This window comes from Opisthocomus hoazin, chromosome 7 (assembly GCF_030867145.1).
Source record: "Opisthocomus hoazin isolate bOpiHoa1 chromosome 7, bOpiHoa1.hap1, whole genome shotgun sequence".
Classification (NCBI taxonomy): Eukaryota; Metazoa; Chordata; class Aves; order Opisthocomiformes; family Opisthocomidae; genus Opisthocomus; species Opisthocomus hoazin.
In genome coordinates this window covers 45,579,320-45,604,569 of record NC_134420.1, presented here as the reverse complement: position 1 = coordinate 45,604,569, position 25,250 = coordinate 45,579,320, and the positions used below count along the sequence as shown (strand labels likewise).

At 44.8% G+C, this 25,250-nt stretch overlaps 2 protein-coding genes across 6 annotated transcripts in view; both read right to left on the bottom strand.

The window, feature by feature from the left end:
- Nucleotides 1-25,250, bottom strand: part of PSMA6 (proteasome 20S subunit alpha 6) — a 242,834-nt gene that overhangs the window by 9,501 nt on the left and 208,083 nt on the right. The window contains exons 1-2 of one of the 3 annotated variants that reach the window (XM_075425331.1): nt 7,036-7,116; nt 6,463-6,564 (exon numbers count right to left, since the gene is read on the bottom strand). The exons of 1 other annotated variant lie outside the window; for it this stretch is intronic. In XM_075425331.1, coding sequence (XP_075281446.1) covers nt 6,463-6,520 — 58 coding nt within the window. In that variant the 5' untranslated portion in view covers nt 6,521-6,564; nt 7,036-7,116. Of the gene's footprint in view, nt 1-6,462; nt 6,565-7,035; nt 7,229-25,250 lie in introns of those variants that run through there. One more of the 3 variants, XM_075425330.1, reaches the window with a different exon arrangement.
- PRORP (protein only RNase P catalytic subunit) overlaps nt 11,260-25,250 on the bottom strand; it is a 55,044-nt gene continuing 41,053 nt past the window's right edge. For all 3 annotated transcript variants that reach the window (XM_075425541.1, XM_075425538.1, XM_075425539.1), the window contains exons 6-8: nt 15,643-15,791; nt 13,946-14,141; nt 11,260-12,232 (exon numbers count right to left, since the gene is read on the bottom strand). In XM_075425541.1, the coding sequence (XP_075281656.1) occupies nt 12,104-12,232; nt 13,946-14,141; nt 15,643-15,791 (474 nt within the window). In that variant the 3' untranslated portion in view covers nt 11,260-12,103. The remainder of the gene's footprint in view (nt 12,233-13,945; nt 14,142-15,642; nt 15,792-25,250) is intronic.

Below are 25,250 nucleotides of genomic sequence, written 5' to 3'. Positions count from 1 at the left end.
TCGGAGAATGAAGAACCACCCTCTGTATATGACGATCAGGTTCGAGACCATCTAAGGAACCTGAAGGTGCACAAGTCCATTGGACCTGATGAGATGCATCCACGGGTCCTGAGGGAACTGGTAGATGAAGTTGCTTAGCCACTACCCATCATATTTGAGAAATCATGGCAGTCTGGTGAAGTTCCCACTAAGTGGAAACGGGGAAACATCACCCTCATTTTTAAAAAGGGTGAAAAGGAAGACCTGGGGAACTATAGGCCAGTCAGTCTCACCTCTGTGTCCCACAAGATCATGAAGCAGATCCTCCTCCAAACTACACTAAGGCACATAGAAAATAAGGAGGTCACTGGTGAGAGCCAGCATGGCTTCACTAAGCGCAAACTGTGCGTGACAAATTTGGTGGCCTTCTACGACAGGGTTACTGCCTTGGTGGATAAGGGAAGAGCAACTGACATCATCTACCTGGGCTTGTTTAAAGCATTTGATGCTGTCCCATATGACATCCTTGTCTCTAAATTGGAGACATGATTTTGATGGATGGACCACTCAGTGGATAAGGAATTGGCTGGATGGTCGCACTCAGAGTTGCAGTCAACGGCTCGATGTCCAAGCGGAGACCAGTGACGAGTGACGTTCCTCATGGGTCAGTAGTGGGACCGGCACTGTTTAACATCTTTGTCAGCAACACTGACAGTGGGATTGAGTGCACCTTCACTGAGTTTGCTGAAGACACCAAGCTCTGTGGTGCGGTCAACACACTGGAGGGAAGGGATGCCCATGCTGGAGGGAAGGGACCTTGACAGGACAGCCTGTGCAAGCCTCATGAAGTTCAACAAGGCCAAGTGCAAGGTCCTGCACTTGGGTCATGGTAATCTCAAGCATAAATACAGGCTGGGCAGAGAATGGACTGAGAGCAGCCCTGAGGTAAAGGACTTGGGGGTGCTGGTTGACAAGAAGCTCAGCATGACCTGGCAGTCATGCTGATTGACAGCCCAGCTCAAGTGTGTTTACACCAATGCACGTAGCATGGGCAATAAACAGGAGGAGCTGGAAGCCATTATACAGCCGGACGGCTACGACTTGGTCGCCATCACAGAAACGTGGTGGGACAACTCGCATGACTGGCATGCTGTCATAGATGGCTACAGACTCTTTAGGAAAGACAGACCAACAAGGAGAGGTGGGGGAGTTGCTCTATATGTGAGGGAGCAACTGGAATGCATTGAGCTTGGCCCGGGGGCAAATGAGGAACGAGTTGAAAGCTTGTGGGTTAGAATTAAGGGACAGGCTCACACGGGTGACATTACGGTGGGTGTATACTACAGGCCACCTGACCAGGAGGAGGAGGTTGATGAGGCCTTCTACAGGCAGCTGCAAGCAGCCTCACAGTCACAGGCCCTGGTTCTCATGGGGGATTTCAACCACCCTGACATCAGCTGGGAAGACCATACAGCTAGGCAGGCGCAATCCAGGAGGTTCCTACAGACCATCGATGATAACTTTCTGATGCAAGTGGTGGAGGAACCAACAAGGAAAGGCGCGCTGCTGGACCTCGTGTTAACAAACAAGGAGGGACTGGTGGAGGATGTGAAGGCTGGAGGTAGACTCGGCTGCAGTGACCATGAAATGGTCGAGTTCAGGATCCTGCGTGGAGGAAGCAGGGCGATAAGCAGGATCAAAACCCTGGACCTCAGGAGGGCTGACTTTGCCCTCTTCAAGGAGCTACTGGGAGGAATCCCGTGGGCCAGGGCTCTCGAAGGCAGGGGGGTCCATGAGTGCTGGTCGCTCTTTAAACAACACTTCTTCCATGCACAGGAGCAATGCATCCCCCTGAGAAAGAAATTTAGCAAAGGAGGCAGGAGACCTGCATGGTTAAACAAGGAGCTTCTAGCAGAGATCAGGCAGAAGAGAAAGGTCCATGGAATGTGGAAAGAGGGACAGGCCACTTGGGAAGAGTACAGAAACGTAGTGAGAGCATGCAGGGATGCGACGAGGAAGGCCAAGGCTCACCTGGAATTGAAGCTGGCAAGGGATGTCAGAAACAACAAGAAGGGCTTCTTCAACTACATCAGCAGCAAAAGGAAGGCTAGGGACAACGTGGGGCCACTGCTGAATGAGGTGGGTGTCCTGGTGACAGAGGATGCGGAGAAGGCAGAGCTACTGAATGCCTTCTTTGCTTCAGTCTTCAGTGCTAAGACTGGCCCTCAGGAATCCCAGGCCCCGGAGGTAAGAGAAGAAGCCTGCAAAGAGGACGACTTTCCCTTGGTCGAGGAGGACTGTGTGAGGGATCGCTTAAGTGATCTGGATGTCCACAAATCCATGGGCCCCGATGGAATGCACCCACGAGTGCTGAGGGAGCTGGCGGATGTCATTGCTGAGCCACTCTCCATCATCTTTGAGAGGTCCTGGAGGACAGGAGAGGTGCCCGAGGACTGGAGAAAGGCCAATGTCACTCCAATCTTCAAAAAGGGCAAGAAGGAGGACCCAGGGAACTACAGGCCGGTCAGCCTCACCTCCATCCCGGGAAAGGTGATGGAGCAGCTTATCCTGGAGGCCATCATGAAGCAAGTGGAAGAAAAGAAGGTTATCAGGAGTAGTCAGCATGGATTCACCAAGGGCAAATCATGCCTGACCAATCTGATAGCTTTCTACGATGACATGACTGGCTGGGTAGACGAAGGGAGAGCCGTGGATGTTGTCTACCTTGACTTCAGCAAGGCTTTCGACACAGTCTCCATGATATCCTCCTAGGGAAGCTGAGGAAGTGTGGGCTGGATGAGTGGTCGGTGAAGTGGATAGAGAACTGGCTGAATGGCAGAACTCAGAGGGTTGTCATCAGCGGCGCTGAGTCTAGTTGGAGGCTGGTGACAAGTGGTGTCCCTCAGGGGTCAGTACTGGGCCCAGTCTTGTTTAACTTCTTCATCAACAACCTGGATGAAGAGTTGGAATGTACCCTCAGCAAGTTTGCTGACGACACCAAACTGGGAGGTGTGGTAGATACACCAGAAGGCTGTGCTGCCATTCAGCGTGACCTGGATAGGCTGGAAAGCTGGGCAGAGAGGAACCTGATGAGGTTCAACAAGGGCAAGTGCAGGGTCCTGCACCTGGGGAGGAACAACCTCATGCACCAGTACAGGCTTGGGGTGGACCTGCTGGAGAGCAGCTCTGCGGAGAGGGACCTGGGTGTGCTGGTGGACGACAGGTTAACCATGAGCCAGCAGTGTGCCCTGGCTGCCAAGAAAGCCAATGGGATCCTGGGGTGCATCAAGAAGAGTGTGGCCAGTAGGACGAGGGAGGTTCTCCTTCCCCTCTACACTGCCCTGGTGAGGCCTCATCTGGAGTACTGCGGCCAGTTCTGGGCTCCCCAGTTCAAGAAAGATGAAGAGCTACTGGAGAGAGTCCAGCGGAGGGCTACAAGGATGGTGAGGGGACTGGAGCATCTCCCCTACGAGGAGAGGTTGAGGGAGCTGGGCTTGTTCAGCCTGAAGAAGAGAAGGCTGCGAGGGGACCTTATAAATGCCTACAAATATCTGAAGGGTGGGTGTCAGGAGGATGGGGCCAAGCTCTTTTCAGTGGTGCCCAGTGACAGGACAAGGGGCAATGGGCACAAACTGAGGCACAGGAAGTTCCGTCCGAACATGAGGAAGAACTTCTTCACTCTGAGGGTGATGGAGCCCTGGAACAGGCTGCCCAGGGAGGTTGTGGAGTCTCCTTCTCTGGAGATATTCAAGACCCGCCTGGACAAGATCCTGTGCAGCCTACTGTAGGTGACCCTGCTTCGGCAGGGGGGTTGGACTAGATGACCCACGGCGGTCCCTTCCAACCCCTACTATTCTGTGATTCTGTGATTCTGTGATTCTGTGTGCGCTTGCAGCCCAGATGGCCAACCACATCCTGGGCTGCATCAAGAGAAGCGTGGACAGCAGGTCAAAGGAGGTGATTCTGCCCCTCTGCTCTGCTCTGGTGAGGCCACACCTGCAGTTCTGCATCCAGCTCTGGAGCCCCCAGCGCAGGAAAGACACGGACCTGTTAGAGCGGGTCCAGAGGAGGGCCAAAAAAATGATCAGGAGGATGGAACACCTCTCCTATGAGGAAAGGCTGAGAGAGTTGGGGTTGTTCATCCTGGAGAAGAGAAGGCTCTGGGGAGACTTTTGGGCAGCCTTCCAGTACCTGAAGTGGGCCTACACAAAAGCTGGAGAGGGACTTTTTACTAGGGCCCGTAGTGATAAGACAAGGGGTAGTGGCTTTAAACTGAAAAGAGGGTAGATTTAGATTAGATATAAGGAAGAAATTCTTCACTATGAGGTTGCCCAGAGAAGCTGTGGCTGCCCCCTCCCTGGAAGTGTTCAAGGCCAGGTGGAATGGGGCTTGGAGCAAATTTGTCCACTGGAAAGTGTCCCTGCCCACGGCAGGGGAGTTGGAACTTGGAACTAGATGATCTATATGGTTGCTTCCAACCCAAATCATTCTATGATCTATGAAATCCAAATACATATACTGCTAGTGGTGTTTAAGTCTGTCTTCTGCTATGCAAGTATTTCAGTAGCACTGCGCACACATTATTTCTGAAAACAGTAGTCCCTTGCTGTTCCCCAAATATGTTAGAACAATCAGAAATTTGAGCATCACCATTCTCTTCACCTCCCAAAATTCCACTTACATGAAACACCACTTTTGAAGACTGGAACTAATAGGTAACAGGACACTGATACTCTGAAGGATTTTAACCACAGCAACAAGAAATATATACGGAGTAACTGCCACTTTTCTAATACAATATTATTTCAATGACACAAGAGCTTTTTGAGCTTCAGAAGCAGAAGACAGATGTAAGGCAAAGCACAGGCATTTCAGTCCAATATCAGTACACTGGAAATCTCTGTTCAATGTTTCCAGAAAACCTTCCAGAAAAACCTCAAGTCTTAAGGCAGCCGTAATGTAACACACATCTGTGCCCACCCTCAACAGCACCTAGCTAATCTGCCTCCAGCACATGGACAAGAGTGTACAGGATTCAAAAAGAATGAAAGAAACAAAGAAGCTAGATTTGGATATTTGACCACAAACAAACATGAGCTTTCTGACCACGCTGTGGCTAGATGCTGGCCAACAGAGATGCTGGTGTGGCACCATGCCTGAGTTATCAGCCTGGCTGTGGGTAGAGTAAGCTCATACTTGCCCGAAGTTAACGATGCACACCTACGTATTTTTCTTCCTTAGCACATAGGTACTCAAAATATCTTTGAAGACAGCTTCAGGCTGCATGCAGAGGCTCTCAAATACACATGCAGATACTTGCTTCTAACACACTGGTAAAAGACAGGGAGGTATTGCACATTTCTCACACATTAACCTAATGGTTGAATATACTCACGAGGCAGAAAACCAAGGCTTAGTTTCCTCTTTGCTACAGCATGCAGAAACCATTCCCAACAAGCAGTACTGCAACAGAGAAACAGCCAGAAAGGCGACACAGACCAACCAGCCTGTCTTAATGGCAACGGAAGGTTGAAGCCCATGACTCTTCCATCAGAGAGCCATTGACACGCTGTGTGAAGAAGTGCTGCCTCTACCATCCATATATGTATAAAGGTTACTACACAAGCTGCAGGCAAGCCTTATACACACTCCAGGTATAAGACAGCACCTGTATGTAGGTACCCAGTACAGGTAACTTTCTACATGTGTACAGACACCTACACACAGGCACTTTCCTCATTGCTCCTTGGAGAAAGGACTGCTCGAGACTGGGCCACCTGCCCACGAAGCTTATTCCACATAGACTCCTTCCTGACAAAAACTCAAGAGCAGAGACACAAGAGACACTACTGACTACCACGGACAATTCACACAGTCTGGTCCCAGCAATCTCCTTTCCTGGAGGACAGGTGGATGCATGGACTTGCTGTGCAATGCATGTGCAGTGCAGCCACTGCAGCTGGGGAAGAGCTGCCAAGCTCCAGGGGAAGACGGCATCAGGATGATGTCAAAAGAATTCATCTGGCCCTCTTGTGAGGATCCTTCAGGAGTACTCTCAATGAACTGCCCCGCCAGACTGCGAGCTGACTACGTTGTTATAGAGTATTCTGCAGAAGGAGCACCATGAGGCTCTTCTGCAGCATCTGGTAGATTTAAAGAGTAGATTTAGACTAGCTATTAGGAAGTAATTTTTAATGATGAGGGTGGCGAAATGCTGGCACAGGTTGCTCAGAGAGGTGGTATATGCCCCATCCCTGCAAACATTCAAGGCCATGCTGGATGGGGCTCTGAGCAACCTGATCTAGTTGAAGATGTCCCTGCTTACTGCAGGGGTGTTGGGCTAGATGACCTTTAAAGGTCCCTTCCAACCCAAACTATTCTGTGACTCTAAGCCTCCAAATAAAGGATGGTTGCTGCAGTCTCGCAGGCCATGATATGCAGAACACGTAGCATTCAGGTGTAAGAAGAGAGAGCATGGGTTACCTCCACAAACTGACTTTGTTACTCTGGCATGCAGGGTTCGAGGCAGGCCAAGTCCCATTTCTAACAGCTATTGTAGTTCTGAGGTTCCAAAGCACAATGCTCCTAAGCTTGGCAAGATAAACTGAAATAAACATCTGCCACTCTGCTTACTGCCGCCCTGCTCTAAATGGTGACAGGGGAACAGACAGCTTCTTGGATAGCTGTCCATCTGGTCTTCAACCACCCGAAATCAAACACCGGGAAATCGCAGGAGGCCCCTCCCCGCGGCAGGGGACACTCGAAAAGACCCGCCCTGGCGCAAAGCTGTGAGGATCCCCTCCACAGGCCCCCAGGACCGGGACCGCAGCTGCGCCAGGCTTCCCCCGCGCACCGCGGGACCAGGCGGGCGGGAACCCAGACTCCCCGGCCACGGCAGGCTCCACGATTCCCCCCTCCCCAAAGGCAGCGAGGCTCGGCAGAGGCTTTCCGAGCCGGCTGCAGCCCCGCTCGGCGGGAAGCGGCGGCGGCGGCGCGGGCAGGCCCGGCCCGTGACGGGGCACTTCAGCGGCAGCACCCCCGGGGCCGGACACCCACCGACTTGGTAGAGGCGACCCTCGGGCGAGAAGATGGTGATGTGGCGGTCGAAGCCGGCGCTGGAGCCTCGGGACATGGCGGGGGCGGGGGCGGCGGCGCAGCCGAGGGGCTCGCAGCGTGCAGGGCCCCACCGCCACCTCAGACAGGGCACCCGGCGGAGTACTTCCGGGTTACGCGCTCCGCGCAGGCGCCGAAGCACGCGTCGCTCGCATACCGTCACACCCCACCTCCGCCACTGCGCATGCCCGAGCGCCGCGGCCCTTCTCCCACCCCGCCGCCTCCCTCCCCTGCCACAGCCCCGCTGCCGAGCATGCGCAGTAGGGCGGCCGGCCGCCGCACTCGCGCTCTGACTGCGCAGGCGCCGCCCCCCGCCTGGCGGCTGAGGGGTAGCCGCGAGGTTCGCTCTCGCGACATGTCGGCTCCGTCGTGAGCTGAGTGCCGACCACTGCGGCGCGGCAGCGGCAGCCCCCGCGGGGGGAGCGGAATGAACGATTGCTGGTTCGTGGAGAACCTCGAGCGCGTTGGAGGCGCGCTAGGGAATGCGCGCGGAAATACCAGAAAACTGGAGAAAAGCCCCATGGTCAGCCGTGCCGCCAGCCAGGAACCCGAACCCCCTCCTAATTTACCAAACAAAACATTCCCGCGTGTTCTCTTCAGTGAGTGCCATTCTAAAGCGGAGAAGTACACCGACCTCCAAAAGATGTCTGAGTACGCGGAATGTGTAACCGCTGCCGCAGCTGCATTGCAATGGGATGCTTGAGACTTAACTTCCTATCAGTGTCCAGTACAAAGGGAAATTCCCCAAATTTAAACTGGTGAATGTATGCTCTTCTTGCCTTTCAGCATCTTGGATTTCCCCTACTATTTGTGGGAAGGCTTTTTTTTAAAGTCGGTTATTAAAAGGGTTGGAAAAGCTGTGTTTCGGTATCCACACCTCTATTTTAATAGATTATTATTATTATATGAGTTTACTCTTTGTTGAACTAGCAGATTACAGATGCATTTCATGCATTAAGAGTCTGCTTTCTTGAATTTTTCAGAATACTTTTCCTTGCTTTTTAACGCTATGGGAGGATGAAGCGTCTCGCTACACATCACAAGACAGAGAGTTTGTGCCCTTCGCTAGGGAAGCGCCTTGCAGGCAGACGTGACCCGTTCAGAGCGGTGATGCAAGCACCGGAACACAAAACACAAGAACGCACGAACACCTCTGCTGGGTCGGGCAGGGAGTCTGCGCAGCCCAGTGCCCCGTCTCCAGCCGTGGCTGAAAGCGGGTGCCCATGCAGAAGGACTGAGATCGCAGGGAGCCTCCAGCGACGCACTCCCCGAATCCTGCCCCAGGCTCCAGCCGCCTGGAGTGAGGCACTTCCTGAGGCAAAGGGAGCGCCCGGTTATGGGATAACCCTTGCTGGTCTCCCCTTGAACTTCCCTCATGTGAACTTCCTGCACCCATGACACGCCGCGGCAAAGAGTTGCTCAGTGTAATGACGCGTTGTGTGGTTTCATCTGAAACCTCATCTTTTATTGGAACCTTCTATCTGCCAGCACAGTTTGCTGCCACTTTTGTGCTGGAAGGGACAGCAAGCGATCGATGTCTCTGCATCCCCTCTGCAACACTCATGATTGTTAGCACCTCTGTGTCTCTTAGGAGCTCTGTTTCTCCAGGCTGAGGATTCCTAACCTCAGCCCTTCCACGTACAAAGCTCTTATATTCTGTAACAGTGGAGTTTAATGTCAGATCTTTTTTTCCCTTGAAAAAAAGGGGATGGGAAAATGTAAGTAATTATCAAGCACTCAGCCAGGCTGCCTAAAAGTAACCGAGAAAGTACTTAAGTGTTTGGAATCAAATATTCAGTATTTGACTTAGATGGAGGAAAGAGTAATAGTTGCTCAATACCATGCACATGACAGAGTGGAAGCCATGCTACTTTCAGGACAGAGTTTCCAGAAATTTTCTCCATCTATGTAGCAATTTTGTCAGTTTCCAAAATACAGTTTTGTTTCAGAAGAGCAGTCACACATTTCTGGTTTAGTCTTCATCACATCTGATCAACCGCACAAGAGAGTCCAAGGCTGTGTTGCAGGATCCTGAGGACGACTGTTCTCACTGACATGTTTTTAACACCGTGATGAGCGAGTGCGCGAGCGGGGAAGATGAAGCTGTTCACAAAACAGCTACGGCACAGGCTCAATCAGTTCAGCCTTCCTCAAGTCTGCCTTGCCAGCGTGTCTCCGTGGCACGCGGCAGGCTGAGCCACGCGTTCGTTCGTTCCTTCCGACTCCTCCTCACTCACCCAGCCTGCTAGCGAAGGGCAGTCAGTGCCACTGCCAGGGTTTCGGGGGTACCAGTTCCTGCAGCGTTTGGGGGACCTGCCTTTCTGTCATTTGGCATGGAGCCACCAATCTAATAAACTATTACCAGACAGACATTAAAAATCCTTGGATTTTTACTATACCACTGTATAAGCAGTAGTAGATGCCAAGCAAATCTGCGGGTAGATGCCAGTAAGCTTTGGTTAGGGTCTCAGGTTTATTGCCAATGAAACCCCCCAGAATTCCTTCTACATACTCATGAGCAAGTCCTCATACTCATTGTTGTCTCTAAATTCCCTGTTTCAGTACTCTGAAACGTAAAGACTTACAGCAACACAAAAGGAATGTTATTTCACAAATATCTTAAATAAAATGAAAATAATTAACCTCTGACAGAACCGAGCCTCTGGAGACCGCGTCTGTCTATGTGAACAGGTGGTATGCAACTGAAAAAGTCTGTAGGCTGATCGCTAATGTTTCCTCTTTGGTTCCAGGAGGAGGCCATTAATTCCCTATAGGGATCTACAGTAAAGTGTATTAGCAGCAAACATAAGGCAACAAAAAGAAGTCACAACAATTCCCATGCTAATGTTGGGACATCGTCCTGTTGTAAATTCCAGATTCTGTTCCATCTTCCCCTAAATACACCAAGAGTGTGTACTTAGGAAGTGTTACTATTTAGAAAGTATTATGGTATCTCTGCGAGAACAGCTTTGGAGATGAAACCCAAGTGATTGACTAGGGACATGTCTGTTCTCAGTCAAAAGGAAGTACAGGACGCATCTATTCCAGCTGGATGTTGATATTATGGATGTCTGTTAATGACCAGGGTGAGGTAAAACACAAACTGCAGTGGATGAACATGTCTCGCAACAAAATGGATAACCTCAAGGTGCAGGGGCCCGCCTTCCGCAGCCTGACATTTCAGCTCCCCTCTCCCACACAGGTACCAGTACTTGTGAAATGGTGCTAGTTCTGTACAACGCCAATTTTGACCTAGCCAAAACTCATTTTTTAAAGGGTTTGCATTCAGCTGACTCAGCTCTGAATTGCTGAGGATTGCACGACCCCCAGAGCTAGTACCAAGCTGGGCCTGTAACAGCACTGATGCGGATCAGCTTATGCTGTTGCGGAACTTCACACAGAGGGTAAGTAACCCTCACACAGAGCAACAGCTGCTAACCAAGCAGTCCCGTACAGGAGAAGACACTTACTTTAACAAAGCGGTATTTGCATTTTCAAGGAGATGTGGCAGTTCTTTGACTTACAGTATTGCAAAAACAATCTTCTGACAAATTAGAAGTAAATCGGTTTGAGGAGCAAGAGAAGATCCAATCTCTCTGCTTTCCCTGGCAGACTCCAGAAAGCAGATGACATACGGCAGCTGGCATGTTCTGTCAGAGAAGGGGTCTGTGATGAATGCTACCAACATGATGAATTCAATACCAAGGTTCTAGGTTACCTGAAGAGGTATCCAGCTGCTCTACGCTTTCTGCACAGCACGTGAAGGACATGACTGCATGCAAACCACGCCTGCTGGTTTACAAACCCGGAGTACAAAACATGTCAGCAGAGCTCTTTGATGGGGGGGGGGGCGGGGGGGGGGAAGCAGGGAAGAATGCCTGAATGCTAAGGCTCCTGAGGGAGCTTGTCATGGGACACTGCAAAAGCTCAGAACTGCAAATACTATACAAAAAGATCTGTATGATTAAGCCCAGTTTCAAACTGAGGATTTTTCAGTGTGCAAGACAAATGTGACAAAACCATGATCTTTCGTCTGAGATTAATGTGGCATTTCCATGATTTTGGGGGAGAAAAGTTTGCATTAAAGTCGTAAGTGCAATAAATGAACACATTCACTACACAAACACTTATAAATAATAACTTAGAACACTTTTCATGTCATCTACACTATTTTTCTTGCTTTATTTATAACTTGGATAGGTTTTATAAAAATACCTGTACAAAATTCAGTCTTGTCCTATTACTGCCTGTAAGAATTTCTAGTTATGATTAATTTTAGTTTAGAAAATTCATGCATTTCCATAAGCAAACTATTCCGGTGACCTGAAATCCTGTCAGAAGCAGCAAATTTAAGAGTGTGAAAGAGCCACACACAATGTCCCACTGGTTGTTTTCTCATACTTCCAATCAAAATCTTAAGATCTGTTGCTACAACAAATCTTTTGCATCCTATGTGATCAAATGAATTCTAGTTAGTGTGAGGAAGTATTAGGGCTATGTGTGTCTGGCAAACGGTAAACAGACCATTTGGCCCTGTTAGCTCCGTTTATTGGCTATAGACGTGCGGCACTGTTGCAAGGTCAGCCGTGCCCAGTTTGAAGGTACTTTGGAAGTTGTGCTTAATTTCTTTGAAGTACAGAGTTCATGCATTTCAGTGTAGACTAAAAGCTTGAGCAAAAAAAAAAAAAAAAGAGAAGATTAAAAAAATAGAACCTGAAAATCCAAGAGGAAAAACAAGTTTTAATTCAAATTGCATTGAGAGGCTACAGAAATCACCTGTAAAGTTGGAAATAATAGACCTAATTCATCCCTGCTGGACCACCATTGATGTTAACAGATTTACTGCAGGAATGACTTTGACAAAATGCAGTTCCTGAATTTTTTTTAGTTATAGGCCTCACGCACTAATCCCACAATTGTACTGCTGAGTTGTCCTAGTCAGCAACAGTGATTTGGAAAAAAAAAAACAAAACAAAAAAAGCAGCTTCAGCTCACGCAATTACATTCTTCATCACTTCTGTTGAATGCAGAGCCATTTTCTTGGTACTTGATATGAGTATTTTTCCTCAAAAGTGTTCTTATAGGGGATATGCCATGTATCACCTGTAGTCTGTACCACACAGTCATAACAGAAAGCAGGCTGTTGGATAAAGACAGATAAAAACATTTTTTTAGACTTTACACAATATATTACTAAAATACCAGTTATAGGGAGTTATAACTTCCAACACTTACCTTATAAATCTCCATAGATTCATCTCTATAACAACTCTCATTTATTTCCTTACACCAAACAAATTCTAAATTTTAGTACTGGAGGAAAAACTAGAACATCTTTTAGTATTTTGTGGTCTAGGAGTCATTATAAATGGTTAAAATTCTGCCTTCAATCTCCACCAGATACTAATGATTTGAACATCATGCATTCAACTTCTCGAAATGGCAACATGATTGTTTTTCTGTTCAGTTAAATGAAATCATATGGGAATTAACTCAGGATGTGGAGTTTATAGGCTTGAACTGATAGGATTCAGGACATTAATGACATCTTGTGTTTGCTCTTCCAATGCACCTCTTTACAGAACTGACTTGCTCTGTGCTGAGGACGATGTAAGAAAAGGGTTTATCACTAGCACTTTCAAAAGCATCTAGTCGAACTAATCTAATAAACTATTATTCTGGTCTATTATGTTACAGATACACTAACTCAACACACATAACACAAATATAAAAGAAATGGCAATTATGATTCTCAGAACATACTATCACTCTGTATGGAAGAGTCCATTCACAGTCTTGGAAGTCTGCTTTTCCATGACAACTTCCAGAATGACCTAGAAGATAGCCATGACTGGGAATGTCAGTCATCCTAATCACCTGTATGGGAATTAAGATGTGAAAATTGCTAGTCTTTTCATACAAAAGAAAGGAACAAGTGTAGCTAAAGCTGTGTTACTCAGGTAACCCTACATTCAGTATTGATTCCATAAAAAGAAATGTATACACGGCAACACTGAATGAAAGGTTGTCATTCTTGTAAGCCTGTATCTCTATGGTCTGTTTGTAATGATTAATATTGTCTTACAATTTGAACAGAGCAGCAAGAAAATGAATCTGCATAGGCGCAGCATTCCTTTAAGTAGGCAATAACAACGCAGACAGACCAGGTAACAAAAAACTGCATGAAATGGAATGTCACATGATGATTTTTTTCCTAGAAAAATCTTGAAACAGCTACACTCCTGTTCATGTACTGTTAGTGGCTCACAAGGATACGTCTCCTAGACAATAGCAGTAGTATTCTGCTATAAGATGATACTGTGCTTGGAAGACTGTAATTTCTGCAGCAGAATACTGACTATGAACCTGACTGTTCCAGGCTTTCCTTCATGAAACTTAACACATATGTTAGGCTAATATTACAGTGAATACTCAAATACCTGTATTTTCCTGCTTCTTTAAAATAAAGATTAAAGAAATTCTATTGTACAATTAGAAGCATCATATTTTAAAACAGTGCTACGGAGGAGAATAAGGTACTTTAAAGTTTAAAATAAATGAAAAAACATTGGCACTTATGTTTTACAGCAATGGAAAGATTTGTATACACAAACATGCATTTGCATTTACATTTTAAACATCGCGGCAGCATTTATGGTCTTTTTCACAGTTTTCATGTTTGTGGCATGCTTTGTGAATACAGTGAATTTTCAGTAAGTGTGGGACTTCTGAGCGCATTGGTACAAATCCATTTCTTAGACTCCAACAAGAATCTTTTTGCTTCCAGAGTTTGAAATTGTCTATGTTTAATGAGTATACTCTGTGTGCTTTCTGATTGCAGCACAAAACTTACCAAAAAATTTATATGCTTTCCTCCTGCAGAAGCAGAAAACACTATTTGGTGTCCACGCTGCCACTTACGGAACAGTTGACGCATCAGACTGTCAGAAAGACAAGCCTTGTGATCACGGAGGAAGTCTCTAGTAACAAACTTGCAATGCTTGCCTGATCGAAGAGTGGCATATAACAAGAAGGCATCATCTTCAGAGCTTAACAAAACAAATGGAAAAGACAGATGTCATTCACATGGCAGTAAGCAGTTGCAAGAAATGAATCAACTGCTGATCTGAGATTTATTCATCAGCAACACTGAAAATTCCCACCACTGCTCTAGTTCCCTGGTAAAATAAAGACCTTCTGCTCACCACAGGGCACCAAAAGTTAGAGTGCAATAAAAATTAATTGCATGCTACACAGAGCATTCTTCCCCCCTATCACAATCTGATAATACAACAGTATAATCTTTTGCCACATAACTTAGCAGTGCTATGTGGAACAGAACTGCTAAAACTCATAAGGGTACCCCCAAAACTTTGTTGGAATACAAACAATCATCACAACTGATAATGAAGTGTAACGCAGGCAACAGCACAAATCTGTGAATCTTTGTCTTTACAAGGGTAAACACACTCCCCAAAGGTACTATGATTATTCGGGAAAAATATTCAACATTAGCTGCTATTAAACTGAAACAATTTTAGGGAAAAATCCCTGAAAGCACATTTATAGTGGACATTTATAAGATACCCTATACCTGGAGAAGCTGAGCAGAACTTTGCTTGAAACCACATTTTCATTGCTGTGGATTATTGTAATAGTAAGTGACAAAACATGAGTTTAATGAGGATTTCCAACCTGGGGTAACAGAGTTCCCTTTGTTGGCGCCCAGATAGCAGGAAAGAAAGCAACTCGATTCAACAGCAAAGAGAACAAGAGCCAGAACTGAAGAGGGGATGAGGGAGAACAGATCTGAAACAAGGAGGCAGACAGAAGAGACATGGACCAGCTGTTGGGACAAGGAACTTAGAAGTTCTCGGAACTGGGATCACAGAAAAAACAGCGAAGTGAAGGATCAACAGTGGCCAACTCAAATGGAGACTAGGTGGAGCTAGAACTGAAGCAAAACTGAGACTCATTATATGAGGAAAGCAGGGCAAGGAGAGGGGACACTGAGGCAGAGGCAAGCACCTAGTTTAGTGACAAGGACAGGCTTGACTGGGCACGAGCAGGGAGGTTGTGCTTCTTAAATTAGAGAGGCAGAGGGTCTGTTCCCACTCACAGAAATACTCTCCGGGAGCAGCGAGGAGCTCAGTGCTCCCGACTCTCCACGCTCATAGGCTACCAAGCCATAACGGCCAGGTGGGAACTTCACCTCCTCCCTTTGCAGGGCTAGCACAGCAGACCACGACTGTGCACTGATGCTGTTGGGTGTTCTGTAAGTTCAGGCCACTGTGGTCTTGGCAGTGGTTTTAACACTTATAAATCCTAATAAACTATACAGATGTCAACATGATTCTAAGTGATGAAATTCTTCATAATGCAACTTTTAATATTTGAAACAAGTATAGCAAGGGATGTGTTTCTCTTTCACACACACAGAGCTGGAGATATTAGTAATGGTACCAAAAACTACAACTGTTTATAGTGATTTAAAATGCACATAAATCAGGTGTTGATCTCCATTACATTTAGCGATTTTCTTAAACTTACATATTTTCAGCAAAGAAGAAGTCTGCCTTATTCTGCATCTCCTTCATAATCTCCGTTTTCCAATTTGAAGAGTTAATCAGCATGTGCTTGCGGCCCAGCACAAGCAACCGGGCATTCTCTTTTGCCAGGCAGTTGACAGCATCAAATAGCTGCAGAAAACAAAGCAAAACCAAGGATTTTCTTAGCTGTAAAAACAGATTGACAGGAAACACTTTCAGATCTGTGTCTCAACTAGTGGGACTTCTGGCGTACCCTCATTTCCCACAGTTCTTAAATGCAATACGAATTAAGTAGATAACTAATTTAAGTCCCTAATGACAAAGAAAAAAACAAAACAAAACCAATTCATTGTAGGAAGCTGCTCTCAAACACACAGAAAATACACGGCTATTATAAACCTTTCCCAGCTCTTGAGGCTTGAATGACACGAATGATCTCAGGAAGAGTTGTACGGAGATTTCAGAAATTCAGAGTCAGCTGAGGGAACTGAATCACACTGAATTTAAGTAATACCTACTTCTGGCAATGATTCAGCACGGAAGCCGTTGTTGGTATAGAGGAGGACCGAGCCCTAGGCCATCCTGCTTTTCCAGCCCCACCTATTGTCGACATTAGAGAACTACGGGTGATCCGGGCTGCCCCGCGGGGAAGCAGCGAGCGGCAGCAAAATGAAACCTGTGACCTCAGGACTGAGGGTTTCTGAAAGCCACATCCAGACTAGCCTCCCACTTACGAACCAACATCCTGCGATGGCAAACTCACTGCTACGCCAGCTCCTTTTCAGAGGGACTTTTCACCAGGCTCTCAGGGCTGTGCCTGTTCAGCAATAGATGCTTCGCAGGACGGGCACTTGTGCCTGCAGCTTTCCCTCCCCGCTTCACCCAGGCAGCGCTCATGGAGGGCAAAGGTTCTGGCTTGCAGAATCCAGGTTATTACTGTGGACCGCTCACAAAGCAATGGCACTTCACTTCTGCCCAGAAAGAGAGAAGTGGTGGTTCTTGAGACTGAAGCATCACCTTTGCAGGCCGACGATGGTATGCTCATCCTCCAGGGAAAGGTGTTTCCTAATTTTTACCTGCATTTGCTGCCACTATTTGTCAATATATAACCTCCCAATTTTTCTCTACTCCCTCTTCCTGCTTTTCTAGCTATTCCCTCTTCACTATTCTCTCTTCTCCCTGCAATACCTCCAACTGCCTTTATCCTTCTCTTGCTCTTTCCCCTCCTTTCCCTCCGATCTGTGATCCTTTATCATTATTTGGTATCATTATCTTTTGTTTCAGGGGCTAGAAAGAACTGTTCTTCTAACTCCTGGGTACAATTTGACAATGCATTTAGTTTGATCTATCTGCAAGCAGCAGAGGAAGGGAGTGGTCCCGCTCAACCCTCTCTTGAGCTGCACAATCCCACTACTTCTGTTGCGTCAGGTCTAACAATGTCACAACGACCCATGAGCTCACTGATCCCACACAAGAAATGTTTTTTTGCAGGGTTGAGCTTGCAGCCACACAACTGATAGACCCGAGTCAAAGGCGATGACTGATGGGAACGCATCGCTGGAGGTGGTGAGGACAGGCAGCGTGGGGCTGTCCTCCAGCAAAGGACCTGCAGGTGGATCAATGAAGGATGCCATGAATCTGGGTCTGAGGATCTCACAGAGGAGGCCACAAGATTTTCAATGTTAATTTTAACTGTTGACATATAAGCTGCTATTACCAGCATTGACTCTGAGGGACTGAAGGCTCTGTTTTCATGGAGACATAGGGTCTCAGTGCTAATGCAAAGCACAAGAGCCTAACGGTGCCTATTGGAAGTGGCTCCTTGCTTCCAGGAGATCGTGCTGGACATTGGCTATTTCTCTGCACGCATACAATCTACTTCTACCCAGTTAAACCAAACAGGACATATGTGAACAGGAAAAGGCCAAATGCAGTAACTTCTGCCTATAAAATGGCAGGTGAAAATAAAAAATTGCATTCTCTCCATTGCATGCCCTGAATATTTGCAGATACATTTTGGAATTCTTACTGGAACACAGAACTGAAAGATACAAACAAAAGCCACCATTTTTATGTTACTGGGAGGCTTTCAAAGTAACTATATTAAGTAATAACACATCTTCTCATCTGTGTCACATCATTTATTTTATTATTAAATTATGAGGTTATTAAAAATTGAAAAACTGAAGTTCAGTTTTTCAATATTGACATTTCTTTCTGGGCAGTAAAAACTGGTTCATCAATTTTACTTGTTTACAGTCACTTTTATTTTCTGATTCTCACACATTGACCCAGTCCTGCAAATAGCTGGATACAAATACCAAAGGAGAATTAAGTTTGTTAAGCTGAGTTCATTAAACTTAGTAAAAGTTAGGAACATACCTACTACATTCATACACATTTTCATGTAGAGAAGTCAACAGTGAAGAAATATCAACCATGAGTAACTTAAGCAACCCAACCCCTTACAAATTCCAAATGAAAATACCGTCTCTTCTTGCCTAATGTTTTGCTGCATTAAGGGAAAGTTAGCAGAAAGTCATGTGGGGAAAAAAAAAGTACAAAAATTTTTCAAAGAACACTCCAGAAACTGATTCCACAAAGTTTACAAAAAAACCACCTTGACAGCAAGAGCATTCCGACAGGACAACAGAAGAAACAACTCCTAAAAGCAGACTATGAATCAAAAAGAGTCCCAGGAACATAGCTGCACTAGTGGTACTGCAAAGAATCGCCAGCATTTGAACTGCTGGAGTTTACCCGCAATAAAAAAAGGAAACGCCTTTTAATTACACTTATGGTTCAACACAAAGGCAGCTGGATTTCCAGATACAGATTGGTCAATTGAGGCTACTTCACTGGCTTGGATCCATCTCCCTTAAGTCTTTCTTTCTGAAGGTTGTAACTAATGTTACTTTGTACCTGTTAGTCATATGGACTTTCTTCTCCTACATATTATTAGCATATGAGGTTCTCTAGTATGAAGTGCTTCTGGGAAAAAATTGAGGGTTTGGTATAAATTAGCTACAGCTTTGCAGTGGAAAAAACTCAAAACAGGCTTAAATGGTAATAAAATTCACATGAATCACCATTAAAAAATTTAGAAACTCGTGCCTGCATAACAGCACACTCTCTCTCATCTACTTATCACAAAGATTAACCTTCACTTACACAGCTAAAACACAGAAAACAGAAATTATTTTAGCTTGCACAAGATAGAAATAACTTTTTTCTGCACACTCCCTTGCCTGATGCAACTTTACTGAAGAGCATTTTATCTCATTTTAGGCTTGGGTGCTTAACAGGGGTGGTCTACAGGGAGTGACAGAACTTACATAGGGGGTTTCCTAAGTGTGTCTACTCCTACGCCTGGCTGCTTCTCAAGAAAGGAAGATGTGAGACACACAGTAACACTTGTTTTAGTCATGGAGGAAACTGAACATAACACTGTTAAAAAAACAGTAGTGATGTCTCACTTAAAAAGACACGAGTCTTTTACTAATCTAGTATTCCCCACAGTTATCTAAAACATATTGTTATCTGCCACTACACAGTGCAAATAGGGTAAATGCAATAAACTCTATGTAGATGCACTCTTTGAATGTTCCCACATTATTTAGGCAGCGAACATCAGATGCTCAGTTGGATAATCTGTTCAAAAGGCAATCTGTATAAAACATTAAAAAATATACAACACACACTGCCTATGCTATTCATTTTCTTGAGAATGAGTATTACAAAATTAGTGAAAGAATGACCTTTTACGAATACTAGTATCTTTCAAATTTGGACAGCAGAGCATATAAAAATGTATTTTCTCTGAAAATGGGAATTATAAGATGCCATTTTGCACAGAAGGGAAAATAAGCATGGTTAGACTGGCTGCTTAAGTTCATATGGCAACGTGTGGCTGAGGCAGAGTAGCAAGAAGTTGTGAATCGCTGCTGTTCTGCACAAATCACTGGCCACACAACAAGGCTCTAGAAGCACTACTGGATTATATAAATAACTACCATTGTATTCAGTCTTACTTTCTTTTCCTCTGACAGGCCACATCAGGATCCATCTTTCTTTCTGAACTACACAGACATTTTAATCAACTGTTTGTGAAGATCACTAGATCCTTCTCCAAGAAACTCATGCTCGTTAGCACCTGTTGAATATGTTCTGCTTGCAATCCCTTTCATCAGTTACCAGTTACATTTAAATTACTCCAGTGCTGTCCCAGTCTTTGTTTAATTAGATCTTTCTCAAGCTTCTCCAAAACCTTAACATTTTACTTACAATGAACACAATTTTGTGTTCACAGCACTTCAACAAAAGACGTTGATGGAGCTGCCACAAAGAAGTACGAAACTACACACAGGTCAATGGAAGAGTCAAGACCAGCTGCTCACAAATGTGTCAGGTATCTCCCAGTGTGGTTCTTCTAAGCACACTGCTAATAATTTTTCTATTATTTTTTAAATTATTAAAAATAATCCGTAATTAAATGAATGTATGACTCCAGCATGCACATTCTAAACTTCTGCACCCTGCTCTGTGAATCAGTGAAATTCTAGCACACTTGTACAACATTTCGGCTGAATGTATATATTTATCCTTCCCTGGGACAGTCCCAGAGATATGAGCGATTTCCCCACACATAAATGAGTTCTTTTTTGTTTCTTCAGCAATGCTGTTTTATGGAATTTCCCCTCCACCACCACGCTCCTGCCCTCATATCACAATGCACCTTTGTTTTTTTCTGTCATGCTGATATAATCTATTTGTTGGGCCATGTTGTCAACCAGATGATGGCACAATCACAAGTGTGCTCACACACCAGGGCAGGGACTTCTGGATCTGAGGAGTCGGAGAGGAAAGAGGTGGGGAGGCAGAGCAGTAGGACAGAGAATGCATACTCCACAGGATCACACTGATGTTGAACTCATATCATGCAGAAAGCCTGAACTTTGCAAATATGCAATAAAGCAACCAAAAATGCTATAACTGGTAGTTTTACGTTTTAAAAATCAGCAAGTTACACCTTAAAAGAACCACTTTTCAGGTAAGAATAAATATTAACAGTTTCCAATCAGAAGGGAACATCTCTACACAAATTCCTGGAAACGCAGTGACCCACGCTCACAATTCTGCACAATTTAATAGGGATCAAACATAGGAGTTAAGCTGGGAGAGCAGGGAAACCTTGTCACACTGCAAGATTAATCCTTATTCTTTAAATTTCACAACAGCCTTATGAAGTAAATGCATAATTGCATCTCCATTTTACACGAGTGCATAATGGAGCACAAGGAAGACAGAATAATTACTCTACCTCATACAAGGAACTATGTATAGAACAGGGTACAGATTTCCTAGCCAGTCACCTGTTCTGATCACTAGATCATGCTGTGCCACGTGTCCCAGTTTCAAAGGTTAGCTTGCTGCAGGACAACCTTTCTCCTTGGACACTACCGGTGGTTTCCCACTTGTCAGATGGGAAACCCCTAAACACTGCTGCTGGGAGGCACACCACTGAGTGACTCAGCAAAACGTGGCTCACCTGTATACAGGTAGAGCATGAAGAAGTAATTACCCCCCAAAAATTACAATATTTGTTAGTAAATAATTTTTGCCATTTTCTAAACATTTGGTTTCACTAACTGCCATTGGAAAGCAAAACAAACCTACAATCGGGTATGTGCTAACAGCAGCAACAAACTGCTCTATTATTGTTATTTTCACCTGCTGCTGTTGGTGCAGCCTCCCACCCAACGCTGCAGCTGTGACACTGCAGAGGAAATCCCAACGCTGACCACAGGTACAGAGCTGCCATAAATACACTGCCAGGTGGGGCTGAGCGTGAGCATTCTCTCCAAAGGTCAGCAAGGAATCAATTCCCACCATCACCACATTTGTTTGACTTACAGTTTCATCATTTTTAGTTCCATTTTTACATATTGTAGACAAATAAGCTCAAAAAACCTGTGTACTTCAGTACCACACACAGGAGAGAGAGACACAATGGGAAGTGGGATTTTTTCCCACGGCACAGCCAGTTACCCAGGGAAGGCAAGCGTGCTGCTTGCAAGAAAGCCTGGACTTTCTCACTGAGCCTGGTAATTTCACCAAAGCAGATTCAATACCATTATCACAGCACCAAAGGCAATAGAAGCTGCTTCTTCTATTCTCTACATTATTACTGATGACACAGTGTGAACTAGTCGCAAAGTCCTCTTTGCTCAAATGCAGAGGCAGAATACACATTTCTTGACCCCCCACAGATTACCTGCCCTTCACTAGCAAGGGGATAGCTACTTAGAAGGGAGCAGAGTAATGGATGAGGAAGTAACAATCACTAAGCTTAATCAGCCTGGTTTACTTCACACTCTTGAAACAGCCAACAGCTAACTCCTGGGAATTACCCCTTATGACATGGGGGATCTCTGCAATACTGCAGAAACAATATTGTTGGGAACATTTGTATCCCGTGTTACAGCAGGGCTCTTTAGATTGATGCAATACACACATCATCATCTACTGGTGACAACACTTCACACATCAATGACAGCAATCACACAATGTTTAACATGTTTTAACCTGTCCACACTGCCTCCACATCTAGAATTGACTTACCCTCTCTTGGTGCATTCAACTAGAGATATGTCTTAACTCCCTACCACTATTCATTAAAATTTGCAGTTCATTTTTAGATGCCAGCTTTTGCTCTTCACAGTCAACTCTGTTAATCAAAGGCAGATTATTGGCTGAGCAGGAAAACTAAACTACAAAAGCAAAGATACCTGAGTTGATTTAATATAGATTGAGGACTGTACGGTAGCCTCAGTTTGCTCAGATAAGATGATGCCTAAATGTAGCTCTGCTGCTTGCAGACTACGTTTGTATTCAGAGGCATCCTGAGAATGCTTTCGCAGCCAAGTCCAAGCTGAGCGTGTACTAAGACACCCGGTGCCCCTGCACGGTCCGGTGCTCCCACTGACTGGAGGACTTGGCTGAAGTGCAGCCCTGGGCGAATGCAGACATATTACTTCCAGGTCAAAACTGACTACAAGGATGCTGCGTCCAAGCTAATGAGCCCTCCTGAATCTTAGGTAGTGGGGAGAGTAAAGCGAAGTAACCGTGAACAGATTCAGGACAGGTACAGAAGCAATAGCATAATTTGTATTTTTCTGTATTCATGGTACCCTGGCTATTATGTCAGTAATGGAGATATCTTTAATTACAACTCCACTTGTTTTCAGCTGAAGGTGCAACCTGCTCAGGATAACCCCTGAAACAGTTCCGAATGTAGAAGTAATATGTTTGTAAATGGGCTGTGACATTATATTCTGCTATATCATAGTATGTAGGTAAAGTTTCCAATTTCAAACAAGCTTGAAAAGCTACCCCTTCTTTTTATTCTACTGACCAGGTCAGAGAACAGCACAATACAAATAAAACCTGTGTAAATTAACTTTCGGTTTGGAAAAGACTGTCAGGAATTTCTCCTATGCAACATGAAGATAGGGATAGGTCCCTATCTTTCCCAGCAGAGAGGCACGTAAGAAAAAAGACTTTGAAATAAATAGCTATTTTCTAACATATAATCTAATTACAGCCATATCCTGCTCTGTCTCATTACCAAAAGGCATGACAAGTAGTGATTTGATGGACAGTGAAGCAGTGTATCTTCGCAGAATTAACAGAATCAAGGCAGGATGCATGCACGGACTGAAGAAATACATAAACTTACTACACAGAATTTAAATTGTGTGTATGACATGAAGGATGGGGAGGCAGGAGCAGGACCATCAGGTGGAGGAGACACTAGCTTTTTGGAGTCTGGCTTTTCAGAATGGATTTTCACTTTGAAAAGATCTCAGCCACTTTGTCAGGCCTTACACCTGACAAACCTTTTAGGGTGACCATTCTTGCTTACACTTTTGGAATGTCACTCCTTTTGAATAGTAATATTTTCTTCATCATGATCTTTAGACAAATAAAGGTCAACCATGAAGAAAAGAACGAAAAATGGGTAGTCACAATAGTTAGCTTAGCATGTTATTAAATGAACAAGGGCAAGAACTCCAGAAATGATGGCTGAAGAAGGGATGGACAGTTGGGCAATTGCTGAATTTCATAGTATAAATTGCAAAAGAGAAAACGCAGGCAATTTTTTCTCTTACAACAATTCAAGAAATACACAAACATTCTTCAGTTCCATAACAGCATTTTTAGAAGTTGAATTTTGTAAGTTACTGCAGTGCCAGTCAAGTTTCTCAATCCAAAAGTTTTGTTAACCAGCTACAATACCATTTTCTATCTCAATCACTTACAAAAAATGTAACGTTGCTTTAAACACACAAACAGACCTTTGATGTTGGCTCAACAATCATGAAGCAGGCATAAAGATGCAAAATAAATGGTTAATCTGAAATCCAAAGTAGCATTTTGATAAGGCAGCATCTGGGAAATGTTCAATTCACAATTAACTATAGCCCAGTCCTAGCAGCTGTAAGTTTTGTATTTTAATTTTGGACTGGCAGTAACATTTCTCCTTTCATGAATTTGAATTTTCTGAATGTCCTCCTTTCTTGCCTCACGTAAATGGGCAAAGATATTTCTCTTTTTCTGATCTTCTCTGAGATATTTTTTCCATGTAGCTGATACCATTGCATACTTTTATCTCTCCTCTTACTCATCTTCTTTCTTGCAACAAAAAAAAAATACCAAGATCTTGACAATACATATGCAGCATCTTACAAGGAATTTTTTTATCCAGACCTCTCCTGTGCACTTACTGTTTTGTACCAAAACATGGAGATTTGCAAAGTATTAAAAAGAGTTATCAGTATCAACCCTCCGCACCAAGGAGATGAGCTAGGTGATTCTGTCTAGCCGTGATTTTATACAACAGTAGGAAAATAAATAGTCACAGCTTCAGGAGTCTGCCATCGTTCACTGTATGTCCAGTCTTTGCCACTGCATTGGTATTCTCACATTTCTACTATTATTGTAGCAGCTGTATACAATGACTTAAGGCCATAAGAGAGTTTCTCTTATCATTTCTCATTCTGGAAAGAATGTAAAAAGCTAGCTATCAGAAAGGAACATTTGTTAACTAAATGCAGCAGTGCCAGTCTTAGATTTTCACAGTGTGGGTCAGAAGCTCTATTTAAGTACTGAAAATCCACAATGTGAACAGGATCTCTGGGTGGCAGTGGTAGTGGGGTGTTATGAAAATGAAAGCACAAGCTTGACTGATCCTTTCCATAGATAGGAAATAACTTGGTGCAGGACTGGAATCAGCTCTGTAAGACTGAAACTGACAGTTTAAAAGACACCAATATTTTAGCTCTCACCACTGTTCTATGCAGATGTCTGCACAGCGTCACTGACCTAGTCTGGTGTTCAGTGTTTTCCCCCTCTCCAATCTGTGGTTCAGAAAGTCCCAGACGGTAATTTTATTCTTTGAGGAAAGGTGCCGCAGCAGCTGGGGAGATCACTGTTATAGAAGGCACAGGCATGACGCTGTTCAAGGCACATTAAAACTATGCTTCTGCAGTGACAACCTAGGTTTTAATAAACTTGATAGTTCCACAAAAACTTTAAAATGAAGACTAT